We start from the raw sequence: 13639 nt of genomic DNA, 5'->3' as shown, positions 1-13639 counted from the left end.
CAAATATCAATATCTGTGTAAAAATATATTTTTTGCAACTCGGCACTATAAATTCTCATTTTACACTTGCCGTTCTGGCACCGAAACGGCCTACTTTTTCTCACTATATCAAACAGTTGCATTATGGTTCATAATGCAACTCATTTCGGTTGCATTATGAACCATAATGCAATTGTTTGATCAACAATCTGAGTTTTCACCTTGGTTGCCTCTGTTTTCACTGTAAGAGCTTGCCAAACTTCGGATCTAGTATATTGGAGCACGTGGTCGGCAAGCCTCGTTGGATAAATGTACGACTCGTGCTGTAAAAATCATTGATTTGATTGATTTGTCTTTATTAAAGAGAGTTTAAATTAAATGAAAAAAAACTAGGACATTGCATACTTTTAGGCGTTTATCGGTGTATGGAGGTTTCTGTCCCAATTTACAAAATTAATTCCAACTCCTAAAGAAACGTTTTGTTATTAGATTCAATGCCAGGTTTACAATCTACTATGATCGAGCTACTGAAAAAAGGAGGCCATCCGTTGAGAAAATAGTCAAAACATTGTTGTAAAGCAGGTTATTTAAAGGCCATAACAAATGACGAAATTGTCGATAATTGTTATGTTTTGTCCTGAAAGTTTTGTATAAGCTTGGTTGTAACGAAAATATCTCCAAAAAATTACTGTCATATGCATAGTTTTGATTCACGTTTGCCTTTTTCTTATCTGATTGAAGGAATCATAGTTATACGATAACATATACAATGTATGCAGCACTATCAAAGTTACCCACATTACCAAAATTACCCCGTTATACGGTACCTGTTTGTAATGCTGCTTAAGTGCAATATGCATAAAAATTCATACTTAAAGCATCTTGTTTAATCTTATACGCTGACAAAATACTTTAGAGTGCAGGCCTATAATTAGCATTAACAAATGCATTGTAGGGGAGACTGAGAAGATTTGATCCCTGTGAAGACGTGACACTCGCGTGTTTTATCTGAGTATATAGGGTGACGAAGGGTATTATCGGCAGGTTTGTTCTCTTCGTCATAGGGGATTTTTGTGGGCCGAATTGTCTGAAATTTGGGCATATAACTCAGCTTGGTTGGGAAGGATTTGAGCCCAACTCTGAGACCTACAGGTTTAAAAAAAACCCCATGACGAAGAGAACAAAACTGCCGAAAATACGTAAGCTCCCCTGCTTTTATGCGAACGAAAAACTTTGTTTAAGCTTAAGCTGCTTCAGATTGTGCGATGTTTTATATTCTAAGAGCAAACTGTATATCTTCAATCCACCGAAAAATGGTTTAGTGGTTCCGAAATAGGATGCACAAACAGTGAGTATTCCAAGTTTTCGGCTGGAATTAATTATGTAGATATATGTGTGTAGCACAGACGTTCGCGTTGAGACAAAATTCGATTCAGTCAATGTTTGTTTACCCTGTTTGTTAGACCCTGTGTACTTAAGGCCTCAAAGACTTCCCAGGTAACATAGAAGCAGTTAAAATGGCATTGATTCGGCACTATATGCGTCTTTACAGCAGATCATTAAATGCTAATATGTCGTGTATGCGTCATGCGCTAATTAAATGCAGGTTTCGACCCAATATACGGCTGATTAAATGCTTATAGGGGGATTGGGGGCATAATTGACACCCTAAGCAAATGAGTACGTTAGACATGTATAACAGAGAAAAACTTAACATATTATCAGTTCACTTACAACTTTAACCTGTTTCCCACGTATTTCAATCATTTACAGCAGGTAGAGTTTCTTTATTGTGAAGAAATAATGAATTGTAAACCGTGTGTTTTTCAGGGCTGGCAGGAAAGGTACCGGGCGAAATGGACACCCATCGGGGTATAATGGACACCCCTGCATATTTTAGGATAATTATTTGGTTACATCGACCAGTTAAGTAATTTGCCTACGGCGATCAATACCACAGATATAATTACTCCATCTTAAACGAGTTCACATAACATCAAAGTTAATTAAATAAATTTTAGGCTTAAATAATGAGATTGATTTTTTTTCCAAATTATCTAAAACGCCTAACAGTATGCAATGCGCGTACATCCATTCGTATTTGCCAGTGTTCATTTCGCCCCGAATCGACTACAACATTAAAATTTCTATTTTAAGTAAATTCTGATGAAAAATAAATTACTTCATCCATTGCTAAATCTCCGTATACATGTAGATAAGGTAACAATTCACTTGTTTTTATGGTGGACACACTCCACCACTCGTAATACCTTATTTGATGCTGCTTCGAAATTATATGAATTTCACCATATGAAAATTTCATTGATATTTTGATTATTTTGGAGGAATATAAATGGTAGTTTTGCAAAATAGAACCATGACTTGTTCCTTTACACTTATGCATTAAAAGTTTAGCATAAAAGTCAACGGTTTCGGCAAAAACAGGGGTGTCCATTATGCCCCTAATCCCCCTATTTCCTATCCCCTAGATTGTAAAAAAAAAAATTTCCCCTGTCCATTTTACGGCTTTTTATCTTTCTGTTTTCTCTTGTGCAACTTTTGAGGCTTGCGGGCACATTTTAAGTTGTTGTTGTGATTTTTTTTTCTGATTTCGGCGAAATTGGGATTTGATCCCTCGATCCTTGGGTTGACGAGGGTGCTGAGCCGTGTTACAGGGTAAGCTATGAATGGTTAGATAATGTGCGATGGATTTTTGATCTATTTAAGGCTTGAAAAATGCAGCGGCAGTCGCATCGTTATGCTATGGGCTCGGCATGTGCTGATAATTAAATCGAGCATAGGAAACCATTGAATTTATTTGCCAAAGCATGTTTTTTCCATTGATTATTTGTTGCTACTTATAAGAGACAGGACATGCAAACGATAATGGCTTTTACAGCCGACCAATTAATGGCAATTTAATTAACCGAACAATTCTGGCACGTTAATTATAATTTCTATAGAAAGTGAAAAAGTGTCGTGGGTTTAGCATCACTCATCTCACTTAGCAGTTTTATAGCAATTAAGTAGCAGTGATGCTGCTTGTTAACCAAAATATACCGTGCATTTGAAATGCTACACCACTGCTGTAAGATTTTAAACAGCATTTCAATTGCTAGCAGATCGAATGCATATTTAAATGCTTATTGGTTACCTGGGTTCTTCCGTCAAAGTCAGATCCAATGCAATGTAGTTATTTTGAAATCACAGGTTTTCATAAGAGCTTGGAAAGAAATGTATGTCAGTGTAGTAAACCGTCAGACCTGTGGATCCTAGTACACACACTGAGCGAAATCTGCAAGAATGAGAAATCCCGTCCCTGATTCAATAGCTCTCTAAGCACAGAAGGTGCATGCGTTGATGTCTTAGTTCCGAACGGGATTCAACTAAGAAACTCAAGAATTAAAGCAGATTCAATTAAAGTTGTCCAAAAGGCTTTTACACGTTCCACGAATGCTTTGGAAGTGATATCTCGCCCCTTAATACTAGAACTAGGCAACTCGTTTTGAAAAGTGTGGATAAAAATGGCTGGTGAAACTTATCCTTGTATAAAACAAACTCTTTGTTGGTTTTAAAAGTAGAATTAATATGTGTTTTCGGATTTACAATTGACAAACTTGTGTTTATTGTGGTGTACGTTCAGATATAAGCAAATTTCTTGCGATTTCGCAAAACCAGTTACCTAGCTCTAGCATTAAGGGAACGATCTAATGTTTGCCATGGTTGAGATTTTAAGGCAAGTCGGGCCAAATAATAGGCGTAAGGTTCGAGTGGCTTTCCTTAAAAAAAACCTTACCTTGAGCCAATCGATATTTGGAACGCATCTCACAGAGAAATGCTAAGCTATATCAAGCTACTTGCGGGAAATACATCGACATTCCAAACTAAAAATATACCAGATGGCACTTTTTTGTGTGGTAGTAAAATCGAATTTTCTCGTTGAAGAAGTTGTTCCGGAACACGAGGTAAACATAGAAAGTTGTCCTTTCAAACCATTCTTGATTTCTATTCACTAACTTTTCACAAAACTATCCCGTTTTCAAACAATTAATGTTTTTCGCGATTTTTCCATACGATTTGACAGTTCTTGACTATCATGCTTCCGTGAGCTTAAGGTGAAAATTTGAGAAAGTTGAAAACCGAGAGTAGCACAGACGATGCATTGAATACAAGCGATGGTGTCGCCGCCGAGCTGTCAGCGCTGGAAACTAGATGCTATAATAGTTTTTGCATGCAATTTTTACTGCTGGCGCCAACTGGGAGCAATCAATAAAAATGTAAACAGCAATCATCCCATTGGGAAAACCGAAATTCTTCAACTTTTGACCTGCCCATCAATGTCAGGTAGCTCGAAAGGATAAAAGGATATATCAAAATAGTCCAATAAATGGGCAGTATGATCTCACAAGAATCAGACGAGAAAAACATCACAAAAAGATACCTTTGAATGCATATTGAACTTTAAAAGCATTACAAAACAAGTACATGTTGCAATTCAAAATTGTATTCATTACTTATTGCTTTATAGGAGTTCAATGTGGGTCATTCCATATGAAGTGACCGAGAAAATGTGAAAAGTTGCAATTGACCATCACGGATTTGAATGATATGTCAGGTCCTTTCGAGCATAAAAGGATATATCAAAATAGTCCAATAAATGGGCAGTATGATCTCACAAGAATCCGACGAGAAAAACATCTCAAAAAAGATACCTTTGAATGCATATTGAACTTTAAAAGCATTACAAAACAAGTACATGTTGCAATTCAAAATTATAGGTAGCTTTATTGGAGTTCAATGTGGGTCATTCCATATGAAGTGACCGAGAAAATGTGAAAAGTTGCAATCGACCATCACGGATTTGAACCAAATTTGGTTGAAACATTTGTTTAGATGGAAAAAGAAAAAATCCAAATTTTGGTGCCGATCGGATCACCCCTCGGCCCGCGGCAGCACCCCTCGTTTTGGCCGATATGAAAATTATCCTCACTTTCTTTTATTTTTATCACTGAAACGATTACACATACACATTTTTGACACGGCTTTTTTAAAGGAAATCGTTCAGGGAATCCAGAAAAAATATTATTTTTTTGATACAGTGTTACCAGATATCATATTTTTCAATTTTAAAACTAAAAATTGATTTTTCTCAAAATACGTATATTTTGACTATAAAAATGTTGATTCCATCGTGTTTATCAGACGTTTTTCGATCGAAAAAGCTTAACTCCCCAAGGTAATTTGCGTCGAATGACTTGAAGTATCTTCGTGAAATTTAAAGACAGCTGCATAAATAAAAATAATACGCTCTCACTTGTAGTTGTTGGGCACAAACGAGGCTGTGTTGTGGATTGACATCTAAGCCGAAAGAGAGATGGTACTTGAAAAAGTGAATGTTCATGGTGAGGGCTCGGGTTCAGTTTGGCTTTCTATTCCGCAGAATTATCACCTGTTCCGTGGCTTAGTTGGTTAAAGCACCGGTCTAGCGAATACGGGGTCGTGGGTTCGAATCCCACCAGAACGCGATTTTTTTTTTTTTTCAAAAATTCATCCTGTCAATTAGCAACATTCTGTGTCTTCTAACTACAAGTTTTTCTGTATGTTTATGACATACCAGCTAACCTGGTGAATGCCAGTAAAGGGCAACATATATCAGTGTACAGCTGCATAACTCTTTAAGTTACGTAGTACATCTTTCCTTTTTTTTATTGAATTTATTATCTGTAAATGTTGATCTTTGATGAAAAAGTGTTATTTTTGCCAGGTCCAGATCAAGGTCGCTTTGGTTTTGCTTTTAGTCTTTGGTTGAAAAATGAACTTTAGTCAAAGCGTCATACGAGTTAATCCTAAACTCTGGTTATTTTCGATATTCGATAAAAGCGTTTGCCGAATTGATCCTAAGGTAGGTGAATATAGAACGAAGCAACACCTTGAATTTTCAAAAGCACAAATCTGAAGAACCAAATATGCTATCGTGCTGAAAAGTTGATCGATTGGTCACCTGCTGGTGGGTGGTGACCTGCAGGGCGATCCGTCATTTGGTTCCTCAGATTCGTGCTTTTGGAAATTCGAGGTGTGGCTCCGTCCTATAATCACCTTTTTAATACTTAGATATAGCCCTCTAGGGGGCATCCATTTAGTACGTCACGCTAAAAATGAAAATTTTTAACCCCCCTCCCCCCTTCGTACGCGTTTCTCCTATACTTAATACATTGCTTGTCACACTTTTCAGAACCCAGCCCCTCCCCCCTCCCCCTCTAAGCGTGACGTACTTTATGGATGCCCCCCTAGCTGACCATTTTATAAAAAGAATCGAGAAATCTACAAATGTTTGTTTTTTTCTGTACATGTGCACTGTCTAAATAACAACACTTAATCCCAACTTATAATCTACAATATATTGAAATGTATCTATTGTTTAATTTTCTATTCAGCACTCAGGCATTCAAATGGTCAAGCTAGAAATCATTCACAGAAGAAATAGCTGCGTCCAGAGCATGGTAAACAAGGAGATTTTGTAGAATTTAAGTGTATAGATTAATAAAAGACGAAGACCGTAAATAGCATATTGCTATGCATTCTAGATATACTTACATTTCTGAATGGGATCAAATTTGTGATGTCTTGTATTTTTCGTTTTCAGGACGGTGTAAAGGCAGGCCAATCTTCCGTTATTCTAAGAAATTCTGCGAAATATACCAGACATTCAGAATCCATCCGATCTTCATCAGGTAAAATTCGTTGCTGCAGAGATCTTGATATAACATCACGTGCAATCAAACCAGTCTAAAACCAAAGGATAAAAAAAAACATACTATTTGGAGAGTACTATTTCCAAACATGTGGAACATTTTGCGTGATACTTAATTTCCCATTACCAGTATAAAGCAAAGAATAGAACATAATTAAAATGTAATTTGATTGCTCTGCAATAAGATATTCATAGTATAAAATCCTAAATGAAATTTAAAAATCAAATATGGCGGAAACGCTATTGTTGATCCTATTAAAAACTGAAAAAGCAATAACTCCAGCGAAAAAAAAAGATATGCACACAAAACTGCCCAAACATATAGAGATTTTGAAGATAAAAAAACATTTACGATCATTACTTGGGCTGCATCCTTTTTTTTTTTTTCTTTCAAAACAAGCATTTGACGTAAATAACATAAAAATTGTACACTACAATCAATCCTCCATGAGCCGAAATTGAAGGATCCATCGACTCATGGAAATATCGAGTAATATAATTCGCCTTGACAGAACTCTGACCTGCCATCTAGGAAAAGTTTCCCGTGTGGGTGGAGCGTAGCTGGCGAAGTACAGTCATAGCACAATCATGGGTCACCCACAATTATGAATTCCATTTGAATAGCATGGAGAACTGATTGACTAATAATTGTGACAGAGTGATCCATAATTGTGCAATGACTGTATAGGGAAAAAAGTTCAAAATGCTTCTGAAAAATTAACGATAATTTTTATTGAAATGAGGAATAATGTACGAGATAAGAGGTTTGAAAAACTACAATATCAGTAATTAATGTAGAACACAAATCCAATTTATGTGGAGCGGACCTGGTGTGATGGTAAGAAGGTAAGAGAGGTATCATGCCGAATATCTGGGATCGAATCCCACTCCCGAGAAACACACAAAATGTAAGTCCTTCCTTCGGAAGGGAAGTAAAGCGTGGATCCCGGGCCTAGGGCTAAAAATCTCGTTAATAAAGATAAAAAAAAATCAATTTATATTTATTTTGTAGCTAATCAATAGTCTAGCCTTGCACATTAACCCGCATTGCAATAAAAACTATCGTAATTTTTTTAGAAGCATTTTAAACTCTTTTTTCTTTACTCCGCCATTATAGTATACGCTTCACGCACCTGGCAAACTTTTCCTAGAAGGCAGGTCAGAGCTCTGTCAAGGTGAATGGAATATCTTTGGGAAGCCGTTTGAAGGGATCATCATAGCAAAATTATTAGTCGGTGTGGGGTAAATTGGCTCCATGAGTCGATATTGACCGAGTCAACGAGCATCGAATCATGAAGGTTCAACGATAACTCAATCTTCTATTATAATCAACATATCAACTTCTAATACCACCTTTTTAAACTGTGAAACATTGCCCAAGCCAATATCAAATAGAAGCGTTAGTGGAAAAATAACAAAAAAAACAAACCTTAAAGACTTGAAAGGATTGCATAATCGATGTAGTGATTTTTTTATCCGAAATCAATGATATATATATATATATATATATATATATAACATGTGTAACTTTGGCAACATAAACATTTAGCCGGGGCCCGTGGCGTAGTGGCTACACGTTCGCTTCATAAGCGGATGGTCATGGGTTCGATCCCAGCCCCGGCACTTCGTCAGTTGCTCTTCCCCCCGAGAGCGGCTGACACTTGACCTTCTTCTGAGCTCTCCATAGCTCAAACGGACCCGGATAATTGGATATCGGCGAACGGCAACCCATAATGGACGACCCCCAATCGGACTAGAAAAGGAACAGCAGCCACACATCATTTCATCATCGTGCTCATCATTCTACCAAGGACAGGGTTGAAAAGTGAATGCAGCACAAAGGCTTACCAGTTCGATATAGTAGAATAAGAATATAATAGAATACATTTAGGCTTTGTACAAAGTGTAAGTGCAGCCGTCAATTGGAATCGCTCACGTAGTGCCCTAGTCAGGGTGAAAAATTTTCATAGTCATTGACTGAAAACAGCACGAAATTGAACGATTCTGCACTGAATATTCAAAACAAACAAATTCATTTTCGCTCTCCTTCTTCACACAGTCAGTTAATTCGTAGTCATTGAATATGAAACCGATCGAGAAACATCTTCATAATTACTTACGTTTATGGCTACGATTCCTTCCAAAAACACTCCACAACAATCAAATCGGACAAGATCGGTGTAAAGCACTGTTAAATGTAATCGAGACGTCAATATTTTATCAGCAATTTAACACTTTGTAAGATGTTTACAAATATTCATTGACTTTCATTCAGTTGACGAACGAGTATCGAGCAGCTGAATATGAATATGCAGGCAAGTGAATAAAAATTGCCGCACGGTGAACATCAGCTCGTCTGCTCGAAAATTTTGCGCCCTGGCCCTAGTAGACAAAAGAACTGTAAAATAGGTTAAGTGGTTAAGAATAAAAAATACATAAACATTTCTACCGAAAGTGTCCACACTCACACACTGTGTTTTTAAGAGCTTATATATGTTGAGGTGCGTGAAGATAAGGAAAAGTTTGTAAATGTTGTAAACGTATGTAACCATATTTTTTTTAATTCTCTTTTTACGTTCTCATAATTTGGCCAAAAGCAATAGTGTTTGATCAAGTGCCGGGTACTGAACTCCTGCTGAGTTTGAAAAAGGTCTTTTCCGCGGTTACGGTTACACCGAAACTGTCCGCTTTTGCGAGGTAAAACTCAGAACCGATGACATTTAGACGTTCCACAGAACAACACTGGACGAAAAATCTGTAAAAATCGAGTCCCAGAAGAAGGTCCCAAACGGACCAAAACGTCGGACAAGATAAAATAGCAGTATTTTTATTTTTGTCAAGACTGGAAAGTAAGGTGGCCCACACTTATATGAAAAACAAAAATTTCGAAAAATGCCAAGTCTCATAACTATATAACTTTTTGATGATGATTAACCTGGGCTTGTTAGGGGAATATCTGTAAATAAAAGAAAATCGGGTTAAGTACGGTTCCTTTGAATTCCACTAAGAATTTGCATCCTTTGACACATACGTATTTCGACCTCAACTGTAAGGTCGTCTTCAGTGTCTTGTACTTGACTCGAGTCAAGTACAAGACACTGAAGACGACCTTACAGTTGAGGTCGAAATACGTATCTGTCAAAGGATGCAAATTCTTAGTGGAATTCAAAGGAACCGTACTTAACCCGATTTTCTTTTATTTATATAACTTTTTTCACAGCCGTCGGATCACTTCGCGGTCTTCGACAAAGTTCTCTGGCATATAGTCACCTACAATAATACCAAAGGGTTTGATTATTGAACGCTTACAGCGCCACCTAGCGGCAAAATTCGAAAACTTAAAATTTCTACATACATTTGACCAAGTTTTCCCATACAAACTTCAAGCGTTTTGAGCGCCCCCTTAGGCTCAACCGATTTTGCTCAAATTTAGAACGTAGCTTCTGGGAGCCCTAAACAACTGATTTAGGAGGTAAGACTTGGTATTTTTCGAAATGTTTGTTTTTCATATAAGTGTGGGCCACCATACTGGAAAGCCATCTCTTGGAATATTAAGTAACGCAGTGAAATTTGAATCTAGGCACAAAACAAGTTTGCTTGTCCCGGGACTTAGGTAGATCGATAGGAGTATGCCGGAAAGTAATATATGCCTTGTTTGTCTTAACAAAACTTGAGTTTACGTTCTGAAGGTGAAAGTTTTCTTTTCTCAAGTGGTCCGGGAATCCGTTATAGTTTATTTGAGTATTTTTAACGAAAATGTGGATAAAGTTTGGAAAATCGTGGTCTTTAGTTAATTGGGTTTTGAGTTCTCCCGGAGGGAAAAGCTGATTATTTCTAACGCGTTTGAGCCAAGAATATTACCCGCCCTGGGGCTAGAGTCTCTGGCCGGATTCAACCGTGCGTCTGCAACCTTCCCTTACGGAAGTGGCGCTTAAGTTGCAGCCGTTAAGAAACCATTCCGTTCGTTACATTCTTATTCTACTAGTGGATTATTTTAGCGGAGCGGTGGTCTTGCGGTTAGCGTCACCAAGCGTATAATCGTACCATGCCATGGGGTGAGGGTTCGATTCCCGCTCCGAGTGATGCAACTTTCCACAAGAAATGTTTCTTCCTTGTACCCAGTGGTGCTCGTAATGTGTCTCGTGTCCGTTGTCTAGTGTTAAGTTTCGTTCAGTCTGTACAGTAGTATGGGACTTGCTTGTATGGATAAATAAATTATCACTCCAGTCGACTTTTTAGATCCCATTTAGGTCCCATATGAACTGTACAAAATTTCAGCGCAATCGGTGAAACTATAATTTAGCGCAAGCGGTTCAAAGTTTTCATATGATTTACTATGGGAAAAGTTGCACTTTCAAATGAAAAATCCCAAAAGGTCGCCCCTTGTCTCCTTAATTCAAATCAATCAACGCTTTTTGTAGAAAAATCATTTATGAAACTTTTATTCGAAGACCGCAAAACGATTCGATGCTTGTGGAAAAAGTTATTGATTTATTACCGATTAGTGATCCAACGAACGGCTTTTTGTTTTGTTTTATCAGCAGCACTTCTGCTGCCGTTGTAGCATGGGGTGGTGGGAGGCATCACCACCCTCAGAAATAGCAGCAGCCAAGGCAGCAGATACAGTGCTGCTAATAAAGCAAAACAAAAAACCGTTCGTTGGATCACTAATCGGTAATAAATCAATAACTTTTTCCACAAGCATCCAATCGTTTTACGGTCTTCGAAGGAAAGTTTTATAAATGATTTTTCTACAAGAAGCGTTGATCGATTCAAATTAAGGAAACAAGGGGCGACCTCTGGGATTTTTTATTTGAAAGTGCAACTTTTCCCATAGTAAATCTTATGAAAACTTTGAACCGCTTGCGCTAAATTATAGTTTCACCGATTGCGCTAAAATTTTGCACAGTTGATATGGGACCTAAATGGAATCAAAAAAGTCAACTGGAGCGAGAATTTGATAATTGTCCCATACTACTGTACAGCCTCTGGCTAAAGACGGTGTCCGTGTCTTTTTTGTACTATAATAAACTGGTTGCTTTTCGCGCTGCTTTCACTTCTATGATATCATGGTTGAATGATGAGCACGAGGATGTTAACCCTCTAATACCCAAATTTTTGATTTTGATCTAAACATCATTTTTCGTCATCTAAAATCGATTTAAACATGTTTTGGAAGATGATTCTTTTTAATTCTCGATTTCGTGAGTTTCAGTTTTTGATTTTTCTAATTTTTATTTTTGAACATCCCCACAGTTTTATATTTTTCCTGGAAGCCTATTTGGGGTACGGATTTTTTGAGATGAAAACATTTTGAGATTTTATGATTATTGTTGAAATATTTTTATTTTAAATTTTTTTCATAGAAAATTTTATTTTCCGTGTAAATTTAAGAAAAATAATTTTAGAGTGTATTCGATTCCCTTAAACTATAAAACTAGGATAGAATGACTTGGGAAAAAATAAAAATATGTTATTTGTAGCGATTCAATACAAAATAAACAATGACTTCTAGAAGGTGACTAAAACATCAATTTTTCAATGATTTTTAAAAAATGTAAATACGCTTAAAAACACACCAAAAACCTTTTTGAGATATACAAAACAGTCCTAAATACCAACCAAAAATATATAAATTTTGATTTTTCACGAAACAAAAATTACAAAAATGCTCAAACTATACCCCGTCTAAAGGCGGGGTTGGGTATTAGAGGGTTAATGTGTTACTGTTAGTTGTTTCTTTTTTCAGTCCTATTGGAAGTCCATTTTATGAGTTGCTGTTCGCCGATGTCCAAATATCCGGGTCCGTTTGAGCCATGGGCTCAGAAGAGGGTTAGTGTCAGATGCTCTTGAGGGGAAAGAGCAACCGACGAAAGTGCCGGGGCTCAAACCCATGAAACATCGGCGTATTTGAAAAAAAAACATAATGCCGAGACAATCGCGCTCAAAGTTTCAGGTATACAATAAGCGCTCGTAAGGAAGCGAGGCGCCAATCGCTATGTCTTTGCTTCTAATCAGTATACTGAGGATCTCATACCTAGGGTAAGTGTACCAATTATGGCTATAGTACCATTTATTCGCCATAGTTGATTTTCACCCATTAACGATATATATCAACAATAAAAAAAAATGTGAACAACAGATCACGTTCACAAAAGAAGGTTGCATTCATTTAAAGTCCACATTTTGCTCATATTATGGTAGAAATAAATCATTTTCCTTAAAATTTCGGCTCCCTTGCACCCTTTTTCGCCATAGTGTACCAATTATGGCTAATCCCATAAGAAATGCATGAAAATAGTGCGAAAAGCAACCGAAGTTAAAAAATGTAGCCATAACTGGGACAGGGTTCCTATCATTGGCACACGCCGTAATAAATACTAAAAGTAGTTTTGGCTCCGTTTTTATATTTTTCCTGTAAAGTATGGAAACTAAACTATCTTTTAACATGTTGGTGACATTCGTTGGTTTTCGCGTTATTTTTGTACAAATAGTTTACCTTAGGTAGTGCCATAATTGGTACAGGCACCCTACTTCAAGATAAAAAAAATATCGTGTTTTTGCCCGACCTCAATACATAGGGTGACGTTGGGTATTATCAGCAGGTTTGTTCTCTTCATTATGGGGGTTTTTGTCAGCCAAATAGGCTTAAACTTGGCCATATACCTGTACTTCAGCTTGATTGGGAAAGATTTGAGACCAACCTCTCAAGACGAAGTTACCAAATACCGAAAATACATAAGTTCCCTTGTACCCCCTTAAGTGCATTTGCAAAAGACTCGTTGCAATTAAAATGTTATTTCCGTGCCATTATTGTTTCATGTCTATTTACAGAATACATGTTAAGGTGAAACGGGACGCCGTGTTATTTTTCCTATCTTGCCTCTCTTTCTAACAATTTGCCTCGCG

The 13639-nt window shown here is 37.1% G+C and overlaps 1 protein-coding gene across 10 annotated transcripts in view; it reads left to right on the top strand.

Annotated features, from left to right (window-relative positions):
* LOC134288051 (adipokinetic hormone/corazonin-related peptide receptor variant I-like) overlaps positions 1-13639 on the top strand; it is a 69786-nt gene that overhangs the window by 37492 nt on the left and 18655 nt on the right. For 4 of the 10 annotated variants that reach the window (XM_062851717.1, XM_062851715.1, XM_062851718.1 and 1 more), the window contains exons 9-10: positions 6414-6479; positions 6623-9176. In XM_062851717.1, the coding sequence (XP_062707701.1) occupies positions 6414-6479; positions 6623-6769 (213 nt within the window). In that variant the 3' untranslated portion in view covers positions 6770-9176. Of the gene's footprint in view, positions 1-6413; positions 6480-6622; positions 9177-13639 lie in introns of those variants that run through there. The other 6 variants (XM_062851720.1, XM_062851719.1, XM_062851725.1 and 3 more) reach the window with 3 other exon arrangements.

This window comes from Aedes albopictus, chromosome 2 (genome assembly GCF_035046485.1).
Source record: "Aedes albopictus strain Foshan chromosome 2, AalbF5, whole genome shotgun sequence".
Classification (NCBI taxonomy): domain Eukaryota; kingdom Metazoa; phylum Arthropoda; class Insecta; order Diptera; family Culicidae; genus Aedes; species Aedes albopictus.
Note: the sequence above shows the minus strand (reverse complement) of the source record. Positions and strands in the feature narration are given on the sequence as shown.